The sequence below is a fragment of the Lytechinus variegatus genome, chromosome 9, assembly GCF_018143015.1.
Source record: "Lytechinus variegatus isolate NC3 chromosome 9, Lvar_3.0, whole genome shotgun sequence".
NCBI lineage: Eukaryota > Metazoa > Echinodermata > Echinoidea > Temnopleuroida > Toxopneustidae > Lytechinus > Lytechinus variegatus.
In genome coordinates this window covers 16158947-16170788 of record NC_054748.1, presented here as the reverse complement: position 1 = coordinate 16170788, position 11842 = coordinate 16158947, and the positions used below count along the sequence as shown (strand labels likewise).

General features: G+C 37.4%; 1 protein-coding gene across 2 annotated transcripts in view; it reads right to left on the bottom strand.

Annotated features, from left to right (window-relative positions):
* Positions 1-7407: 7407 nt before the first annotated feature.
* The window catches only part of LOC121421538 (condensin-2 complex subunit H2-like), a 35992-nt gene continuing 31557 nt past the window's right edge, over positions 7408-11842 (bottom strand). For both annotated transcript variants that reach the window (XM_041616282.1, XM_041616281.1), the window contains exons 13-16: positions 10822-10892; positions 10119-10220; positions 8353-8523; positions 7408-7702 (exon numbers count right to left, since the gene is read on the bottom strand). In XM_041616282.1, the coding sequence (XP_041472216.1) occupies positions 7556-7702; positions 8353-8523; positions 10119-10220; positions 10822-10892 (491 nt within the window). In that variant the 3' untranslated portion in view covers positions 7408-7555. The remainder of the gene's footprint in view (positions 7703-8352; positions 8524-10118; positions 10221-10821; positions 10893-11842) is intronic.

Sequence of the window (11842 nt, the reverse complement as noted above, 5' to 3'; positions counted from 1 at the left end):
GTCACACATCTTTGTCGCATTGCCAATGGGAGGATCTCCATAGCATTAGTGATCGCAATATTCAAATGCTCATCACTTTCTCATTATTTGTCTAATTTTTTTCAACTTTCGTTGATCTGTTTCTTTGATTTTTCTGTTTTCATACCTAGCTATCTGCCAATGGGAGGATCTCCATAGCATTAGTGATCGCAATATTCAAATGCTCATCACTTTCTCATTATTTGTCTGATTTTTTTCAACTTTCGTTGATCTGTTTCTTTGATTTTTCTGTTTTCATACCTAGCTATCTTGTTCCAAAGGTTTCATTCTCCTTTAAGCAATAAAGGAAAACCAACAAACAAAATGGAACAAACAATACATTCAGTGTACATGTACATGGATCTTTATTCTTGAACATACATAATGTTATATGAAATACATGCTTATACTGAGTGGGCCTAGACATTCAAAATTGAATGGAAGAATACACACATCAAATCATGTAATATTCGTAAAACAGGAATGCTATGAGACTTAAATGGAAAAGTCCACTCCAACAAAAAAAATGATATGAGTAGAGAGAGAGAAAACAGTCAAACAAGCATATTTTAAACACTGAAAACTCAATATATCTTGGCAGGGGTAGATCCAGGATTTTTCAAGGGGGGGGGGGAGTGGCACAGACCAGATGTGCCCTGGATTCGCCAGTGTATCGGGGGGGGGGGGGGGGGTTATGAAAAACAATATTCATCAGAATAATGTACAGAACATTACTGGCCTCTGGAATGAGGTTTAGAGTCATATTGTGTAGCCTGGCAGAAAGACCCAACTTAATAAAACTTATTTCTCTTTTCATAAACCCTTTGTAGAGACATGTTTTGCTTTAACACACGTTGCCCATACAATCCAGACTGCATAGGAGTTAAATCATAATTTGCTCCGTATGCTGTTGTCTCAAATTCTCCGTTTTTATTTAAAGACTTTTACTTTCAGGATTGAATTACTCAATTGTCATTACCACACCAGTGTGTATTGAGCATATATATATATATTCATTATTTATTCACATCATATATAATCTATTTACAAGTATATACAAAACATAACATGCTATCTTCATGTTTACAAAAATACTCTTCTAAGATGCCATTGTTATGATAGACCCAGGGGGGATTTCACAAATAGTGTGACTTAGCGGGTGTTGCAAGAAAATATTTGCAATCAATCGCAAATAACCTGTAGCAATTTTACAATTGATAGATCACTTTTAACTGTATCAAATCAGATTACACTCCTTGTTTCATGGAGCAGATTAGCAATAAATTGCAAACTTGAAACTAATAGCACGGTATATGCTTGATTTCGGGAACGAAAATAGGCTTGCAATTGATCACAAGTTTCTTGCAACGCCCCATCAGAGTCGCACTTAAGATTCCCATTTGCGTGCGGTATAAAAGGCACCACCATGTTGTTCCAAGCATGCCAAGAGGAAGTGCGGTACTGCGCATTGATCAATAGAATTGTACATTATATAACATGAGCATATCTGCAGTTACGCATGACTTTAAGTCAGACTTAAAAAACACAAAAATTTGATTTGAGTAGAAGAGGAAAATCAAACAGGCATATTTTAAACCCCGAAAAGAAATTATATCTTGGCTTTATTTTCAAATGAAAGATAATATTCATCAATTCAAGTCAATTTTATTTTTCATTCTTCAACATACTACAAATAAGTACAAGACTACTATACAGTACAGCACATTGGCCTCTGGAATGAGGTTTACTGTAATATTAAGTGCCTTGGCAAATAGATCCAACTTCAATTATTAAGTCAGACTTAATTCTTTGTAAAACACCCCTGCACTCCCCAAGAAAGGACCCATTCGATTTGGCTTGCCAACAAGAATAAGTTGTGAATATTTCAAGATTTGAATTTGTAACATGGCGTACGAGCAGCTCTCCTACATATCAAGTGAATGTATTATAAAAATAGATTATCTAAAAGAGTATTAATCTCTACCCTTCCCTATATTGTTCTATCAAAACTTTGAGTCTTACTTAGTGAAGAATGGGTAAAAAAAAATATTTGTAAGACCACTGTTCTGGACTAATGACAGGTTAATTATCAACGACCTTGAGTATATAATGTAGATATCACATTTGAGGGACTTTCACTTTCCAAAGGTGTTTGACTCAGTGGATAAGTACCTGGATTTTGAACCATAAAACCTGGGGTTCAAGCCTCACGTCATTTAGTCCACGTCCTGGACGATTTTTACTGATTGGGCAAACCATAACCAACACACACACGCCCGGGCCCTCGCCCTCCACTGATTCACTTACCCCCAGTGATTCACCTTACCCACTGATTCACTTTCCCCGAAAAAAAAATCTTCATATGACTATTCAGGGTGTGTGTATGCGTGTACTGTTATGGGGTTGTAGTGTGCTGGGTGTTTGATAGTTGTGTCGTACAAAATAACAACAGTCCAGGAGGTGGACTACACGTCATTTAGCAAGGACTTTATATTTGGCACTCTCCACCCGTAACCATAAGAAATTCCTTGAATGCTCGAGCATCCGATCAGGGTCGCCATGGTATTGTCGGGGTAATAGTATGCAGTGCTTAGAAACACTATACCAATATTATATAATTATTACCTGAATGAGGCATTTTGGAGACATGATATAAACGCGTATTTTGTCTGTCTAACTGATTAACTCAACATAAACTGCGTCACAATGGCTAGGTGAGCGATCAGCTGAATGACGAGTGTTCATAATATTCGTACACCCCTCCTCCCCGAAAAGAGTAATTTTCCTACTGCACCTACGTACAATAATTAGCGGTCCATAATATCCGTATTCCGAGCTCATCAATCCCCAGCGCATTTGTGGATGCGTATAAAGAGATACGCTTCATAATTATCCGCGCACCAACATTATACGTCATAATAAAGACAAGCTGGATCCGAGCCCTTGTAAGTACGTCATAATGGTAAAGTGCAGAATTGACACTAGAGGCTTGACCAAGATAAAGTCCAACAATTTAGTTATATAATCTATCAATATGTTAATTTAATGTACCAGAAAGAGGTAACAGGTAATAACAATATTGACTGGCGTTACTTTCGGGAGATACCAAAAATATTTCCCTCACTAGACCCATATTGCCCTCGTCTTTCGACTCGGGGCAATATGAGACTACTTTGGGAAATATATTTGGTATCTCCCTCAAGGCCAGTCAATATTATATAATTATTATTATTATTCCAAGATCTTATTTTCTCCTTGGTCTTTAATCTCTCTTTGAAATTAATCTACATTAAATAAAGAAAGTACTTCATTGCTAGTGATATCTACAAGGCTCTTCATGCAATCATACATTGACAAAAAAAGTATTATGACTTTGGGAATGAAAATAGGACAAGTATTTTCACCATTCATTATCAACGACAAAAGAGAAATAAAAACTTGAAATGTAATCACCAAATTCTTCAAGTGTAATGATATCACATTTACAATGCTTCAAAGAAGGGAGGTTTAGAAAGCAATCTAATAAAAGAAACATTTATCACTCCCTGTTTCGTCAAGGCATAATAACATCCTTTTGAAACTGAAAGTAATTACCCTTTAGAGTACATACAACGATAGGTGCTATTTAGTAATGTGAAATAAAAGATGAAGCTATTAGTCTTTGTTCAAGAAGGCACCATTAGAGCAAAATTAATTTGTATGTGGAATCATAAATTCTACATTGACACTGAGATTGGTGACACAGATAAGCACATGTGGGATATTCTATTATTGTTTGGCAAAGAACCTTCAACTGACTAAAATGCCATACTTATGGCAATTACAGAATTCAGTAGTCAAGGAGTTACTTTCTACAAATTGTTCCCGTTTTATCCGATCTTAATACATAAACATATGGCCTTTGAGTCCCCTGTACAGATTGCGCTAGAACTTCGGTCTCTGTATTCAGCAAGTGAAGCCAACGGAGTTCAGCTGAACAACAAACATAACAGAGACCGAAGCTTTTGATCTAGAACGCCCTTCGCATCACACTTCCACGCACCCTATCGGTGCAGAAACGCCCTCGTGCAATATGTTTATGAGCGCTAAGGGGGTTTCTGCGCACATGCAATGCGCGAAAGTACGGTGATAACGGCCTTTCCTGCAATAACACAACAAAGTGTGTATTTACATTACACTTTCATTTAAAAATACTTGTAGTTGCACAAGTTTTATATACTTCCTGGTACATGTACATGGTATTTAGAGACATATTCAAGGTTTCCAAATAAAGCATACAATTAAATAAATATTTATCATTAAATAGCCAATGTACATTCTTGAATTATTAGGTGGCACGCAAGCCAATTGAAACGAGCCGTCAAAGGACAAGACTTAATATAAGACTCTGGCATTGGTTCAAATAATCCGACTCTATCATGGTTAAAGGGATGTTCATCCTGACGATAAGTTGGTTTCAATCAAATCAAAATCAGTGTTGACAATTGGCATTTTTATACAGCAATTAAAAAAAATTCAAATGCCTTGCCAATTTAGAGCGTGTAATGATTAGCTCATGTTAATAGACCAGTTCGTAATTACTTCATGGGCAATTTTGGTCAAATGACCTTTCATTTCTTTCATCATGATAGGCAGATTTCAAAGCAAGATATTACGCAAGCTTGCCTTACATAGCAGGATGAAGAAATTGAATAGACCAGGTGACTAGAATAGCACACCAATGAACACTTAAGGATGTAAATGAAAGCGACAATTCAAAAGAATATATGAATAATCAAGACATCAAAGTTGGTGCTTATCTCATTAGATTTTAAAGCACCATGTCACTTTAGTACAAATGACCTTCTTCTGATCATGCGTAGAATCTTTTGATCATGCGCAGAAAGGAACTACGAACTGGCTTAATATGCTAAATGAAAGTAGTTGCAGTTAAACACTGATTTCATGAGAAAGTCTTCAAAACCAAGGTTAAGTATTACTATATCATCCTCGATCTAGATCTGGTACAGTTACATAAACTAAACTTTGTGAAATCATAAAATCCAAACTGAAAAACGATCACACTGAAGATCGCCAACACAGAAAGGCACACGTGGGACAGTTTATATTATCACTGCTGGAATAAAGACCAGAATCCGCGCTTATTTCTTAGCAATTACACAATTTCTTCCAGAATCCTTTGGCACATAATTTTTCTTCATACAAACAGGCACTTGGGTGGTCATTATATTGGATTCTGTAAAAAGTCATTTCAGAGATGCCAAGTTCAAAGACCAGCTATGCGTGAGATTTTCTGTGAATCTGAGTGAGATCACAGACATTGTGTACAAAGTATATGGGGATAGGCTGTGATAGTTGCGTGAGACAGAGATTTGAGGGGATGAACAAGAGTCCAAAATGCGTGAGTCTCACGCATAATGTGTGAGACTTGGTAGCTCTGTCATTTTGAGATTATTACCACAACTGGCATTTATCTTTAAATGGCTTTTATGCAGAAAACAAGGCATCGATTGGTAATGCACGGGGAATGGTATACATTTTTTTTCATATTCCATATTTAATTGATAGCATTTAGGAATGTATTTAGGAAGAATCACAAAGGCGCCCCTACACAGTACCTTTATTGGTTAATGTGAGCTGAAAGGGAGAATTAATGGGTAAAAGGGGAATTCAACCGAAATAAAAACTTGTTTTTAAAGGATAAAATAAAATCAGTCAAGTTCAATAGGTGAAAGTTTGAATAATGGACAAACAATAAGTCATCAGCAATAAAGCATGTTTGTTCAATATATTTTCCAGACATGATGTCCATCCATATATTCATACTTTTCATTCATAACTTCTCTTTACGCATTTTTTACGACCACCGCCCGGGGCGATTGTTTACACAAGCTCCTTTCGGCCAATGATCGTCACCGATTGATCACTGGCCCTCTTTCGACCAAAGTCGGTCATGTTTTAGCCCCGATTGCCAAAAGGGAAAGTCCCTACATTACCTAGAATGCAATGCGCAATTCATATCCGGTTTTTCAGTAAATGATTTTAGGTTGTCTATAATGTGCGATTGTCGTCTGACCATCAAAAAAAATCCTGTTAAATTTCATCAATCCTGTGGAATTTTACGCCCAAATGAAAATCAACTTCTGACCGAAGATAAGCGCTACTATCGACATCAATACTGTCCGAAATAGATGCATTTTTAACGTTTTTCCGCACATTTCTCTGTCCAATTTCAACTGCATCTTTGCCGTAAATATACTGATCTGCAAGGTGATGTCAATGTATTTTATGTGCGGTAATTTGCGATGTACGTAAAAAATATGTTTATGCACGCCTGTTTTCTTGTTTCTGCAATCATTTCCATAGCGCTTACGTCGCTGCTGTGTGTTGCTTTTGATAAAGTGAACGAACAACATCGCAGTGGGAAGGAGCAGCGCACAATTGCTTTCCGCTGTCCATCAGTGATAACGTGTTTTACGACCGGCTTGATGGGCGTCAGCTGCCAGCGCTCTGTTTATAAAAGGATTAGCGGTGACGGTCTTTGGCCCAAAGGAGGGGATTCGTTGAATGTCCATCCGTAATAGGTCCATGGTCTACCAACCATTTGGTCCGATAACTATTTGGTCCAATTATCACTTCGTCCAATCACCAATTCGTCTAAGAGTGTTTCCTCTCATAACCAGTTGGTCTAATATCCATTTTATTTTCATTCAGTTCGTCAAATCAACACTATGTCCAATGAGACCAAATGGTATAGGGACTAAATGGCTATTGGACCAACTGATTATTAAATGAAATGGTGAGTGAACGAAATGGCAATTAGACCATGTGGATAGCGGACGAACTGATAGTAAACCAAGTTGGTAACTGGACGAATTGGCATTAGACCAATTGAAAATAAACCAATTGATCCACCAGGATCTTGGCCAGGGGCCCGTCTTACAACCGATCCGATCAATCGTAACTATGGAAAGCCAGCAAAGTCAACATATAAAATGCATGTTTGTTCAACAAAATTTCTAGATATGAATGTATATCCATAAATGCATTGATTTCTTGACAATGTGGTGCATTCTCCTTTGTTTACAAATGACATTTTGCAAATTTCCCATAGAAAAAAATTATGACACTGATGGATTTATATGGTTACGATTGATTGGAGCAATCATAACTCTTTGTAAGTTGGGCCCCAGGACCCCGTTTTACAAAGAGTTACGACTGATCCGATCAACCTCCAGTACATGGAAATCCATCAACGACATAGTTTTCTTCAGGAAATTTGCACAATGTCCTTTGCAAACAAAAAGCACAGTAAATTGTCAAGAAAACCGTGAATATACGAATATACATCATATCTAGAAAATATTTTGCTCATATGTGTATTTAAGATGTTGACATTGCTGGCTTTCCATAGTTGTGGTTGATTGGATTAAACATAACTCTTTGTAAGACGGGGCCTAGATGAACGCTTTTCACACAGATAAACCAATATAGACAAATTTGGTAGTACTATCCCCTTTTGATGTTCATTCAATGATCAATGCTTGTTGTCGTCTACAGAGGGCGCCCTATACTCGGCCATGTTCTCATGATGTTGCTTCATATTCAGCAGTTTGAGGGCCATCGTATCCATACCTTCCTGGCCGGGACCTTTACTTGACACTTCAACGTTGTAGTTATTGGCCTGGGATGGATTAAAAAAATTGAAATAAATTTCATATTGAAACACCATGCTCTTCCAAAACACAATTGCAAGTTCAATTTGTCAACCTACAGCTTAAATCCTTTGTGTCAATGCAAGAATGACCTAACACCACAATGTCGCACATCGCATGTGGGCGAAAACTCCCAAAATACCCCGACTTAGATACATGTAGGGTTAAAGTGAAGATGGTGATCATGAAATCTAAGCTAAAACGCGATGTCAGACGGTGTATTATAGACTGGTAAAAAGACCAGCTACTCTTTTCATGAATTGTCCTTATTTTGCTAATTTCTTGGCAGTTACATAATTTTTCCAGAACCATCCAGCACATAGAATTTATCCAAACATCCAGACAACTCTGGCGGTCATTTGATTGAATTCTGAATGAACTCATTCTAATATTGTTACAATTGGCATTTATCTTCAAATTCATTTTTTACCTCCCCATAACCTACATCACTGAACATCTATTGTTAGATAATCATGTCACAACTGGCATTCCATAATTAAACCACAACTTTAAACCAAGTTTTGAATTTTGTCATTTTGGTATGTCACAAAATTGCCCTGACCCGATTAAATGACCCAAACCATTACGGGAAGGACTCCCATTTTCTCTGTCAACTCACCAACTGAAGCGTTGCGAGGAAATATCGGCTGACTTCGTGAATCTGACGATCTTCCATGACCTCCGCAAAGGTCATGACCTTTTCTTTCTTCTGCGATGCCTTCTGGACATTGTCTAATCTCTCCAGGACAAACTTGCCATATTCGTTGATGTCAAAGTACGCAAACTTTTCCTGAGGAATAAAGAAATAAGAAATAAAAATATAACATCTAAATCCAAATTGGAGTGCTGTGGCCCAGAGGATAAGTCTCCTGACTTTGAAACAGAGGGTCGTGGGTTCGAATCCCAGCCATGGCGTAATTTCCATCAGCAAAATAATTATCCCCACTCTGCTGCATTCAACCCAGGTGAGGTGAATGGGTACCCAGTAGGAAGAAATTCCTTGAATGCTTGAGCGCCTAGGCAGCCAAAGCTGGGGTAATAATACTAGCAGGGCCCGCTGGGAGAACAATTTTCAGAACTGACATGGCTTCGCTAGGTAAATATACCTATATTAATATTATTAAATCTGGGGCCTGTCTTACAATGAGTTGCAATTGATCTGATCGATCGCAACTATGGAAAGCCAGCAAAGTTTTCATATAAAATGCATGTTTGTCCAAAAAAATATTCTAGATATAAATGAAGAACCATAAATTCATTGATTTCTTGACAATTTTGTGAATTCCTTTGTTTACAGAGGACATTTTGCAAATTTCCTGTAAAAAAAATTATGACACTGATGGATTTCCATACAGTTACGATTGATTGGATCAATCATAACTTTTTGTAAGACATGGCCCTGTACCGAAGTTGAGGATAGTATTGCCCCTTCTTCTCTATCCACTTTATCTACTTTTCGATTGGTCTCATCCTGCACGGTCTAATCCTACTTATACTGGTCGATGCTTGATTTCAATGTCAGGGTTCCAAGCTTTTCAAGAAAATAAAATTCTCGATTTTTCCCTGAGGAAGTTAAAAAATTCCCTGATAATTATTTAAACTCATTCCCAGTTTGGCATGTTTTCTTAATAGTTGTTGCAGTGAATTACAAGTATCTACAGTATAAAAACAATAATGTAAAACTAATAAGTAAACACACAAAAAAAAACCACCACAACCGGTCATTCAATGTATGTTGTTTTGATGTGCAACAAAATATTAAGTCTGACTGACTACCGTGCTTTCGACTTTCGAGCCAATCAAAGTTCCCTGATTTTTTCCTCATTTGAGGAATTATTCCCTGATTTGAGGTATTTTTTTTATCAAATTCCCTGATTTTTCCCAGACTGGAAAAATGTAAAATAATTTTCCCTGATGGGCTGGGAACCCTGAATGATAGTGGATTATTACCAGCAAAATGTTGCCAAGAAAACAATAAATCACAAAGTCTCAACATTTATTATAAATGTTCATTATGAACTGTAATTCCATGAAGAGTAGAAAAGGGGGAAAGGAGAGTAAGGCTTTAGTCGTTTCTTGTCCATGAAAAGCGGGCATTTGGGTATTGACTTCGGAAAAATCGGGAAGCAGCATAGCCCATTATATCTTGGGCAGCTGCTGTGCGCAGCTAGCTAACAGGCAACATGCACATTGCACCTTCATTTTTTTACTGCTCGCGATGAACCGAATCGTATTGTGACGTCACCTTCTGAAGCTGTGCAACGGTGCATTTTGGATGGTACGTCGTGTCTGCAATGGTACAAATGTTTGACCTTAAGTCTCCCATCTGCTCGCGTACAACAAGCCAAGTAGGCGTTATACAATATCGAGTATTCACTAACTTACTTCTCTTGCCAAGACGGGCGTTATCCTATCTTCCCATTGTTGTACTCTCTTTGATAATTCTGTCATCTGGGCATACTCCGAGGCACTGGCGAGGTAGGCTTCCTGTATGGGGTCAAAGGTCAGGTCAGAGGTAAAAAATTACATAGGTTGTACGTATTAATAAGCACAGATATTTGATTTCATTGACCATAAAACATTTGGAATAACTATGCATGATATTAATCAGAAGTAACTTTTTTCAAAACACTACCCCTAGAAGAGCGGACAAGTTCTAAAAATCACAACAATTGTGTAAATTTTACTAAAGCATGAAACTTTCACAAGTATGCCGTAAAATTTATTTTAAAGATGGGAGGTATATTTATAAATGCCATTTTCGGCCATTGCTATGGCAACCGATTAATTTCTCCAAAAATAACATACATTCCCATGTAAATGGTAAATAAACATGATATAGATGAACAAAAAGTTAATTTTCAGGCTCCCAATTGAACACATATAAATTTAGAAATATTAAAGATCACCAAGATAGTTCCAATTGCTCCATTGCCATGGCAACGGCCTGGTTTTCCCCAGAAAAGTAAAATTTTGATTAAAAAAATGTTGTAGAATATGATTTATCTTTAAAATAAATCTTATGGCATATAAAGTTTCATGCTTTCTTCATAATTTGCACAATTTTTCGGCCTAACCACATACTCACCACATGCTTTCTGACGAGCTCCTCATAGCTGGTTATCATCGCATCCTGACTGCTCGCTAACTGGTCGTTGTCTATAGAGGAAGACAAACGACAAAGTATTGATAAAAGGTTAGGAGATGCTGTGGCTGAGTGGTCAAAATTTACGCCCGTTGGCCGTTGCCGTGGTTATCCACGCTATTTTATTCATGAGTTCACTCTTCAAACAGTGGACTCATGAATAAAATAGCGTATTTAACCATGGTAACAGGCGTCAATTTGGCGCACTGTAACAAAAGCGCGCATCAGCGTAGGACATGTTTTATACACGCGCCCGATACGCGCTAAATTTCAGCGAAATTTATACAGGAAATCTGCATAAATCATGGATTCAACCGTGGGTTTTCAAAACCACCTTTGTGAATTCGGGCCAATATTCCCACTGCAGGAGCCCGGTTACAGAACCCACGACCCTCTGTTTCGAAGTCCAGAGACTAATCCACTGGGCCACAACGATCCAGAAATCAGTCATACAGAAAGGCTTGTATTGGACTCGTTCTTGATTTTCCGAGTTGTGTTTCTGAACGAATTGAATTTCTTTCTGCAATAGTACAGAGGGGGCCCATATCATAAAGATGTTTGCAAGTTTTGCACAACTGTATCTATGAATGGAAACCCTTTCTTGTGCGAAAATCAGATAACCGTAATGCTCTATATTTTAACATTATTGAGTTTCTTAAATCCCAATCAAATCATGACATAATTACACGTGAAGGTCACCTTTTGGATACAATAAAATCATGTATTTATTGTCCTTCCACTGGTTTGCTTACAAGCATGCAAAACTGTTAGGCATAACGTATGTATTCTACATTACTCATAGAAATGGAGAAAGAGGAGTGCAGGATTGATCTCAAGGATTTCCATTTAAATGCACATTGTGTTTTTGGATTTTCCTTTAATTTTCATGATTTTCACTGCATTTTTCTAGACTGAGAAATTTGGGCATGAAAATCATGTTTCCCTGAAATTTGATTCTATGAAT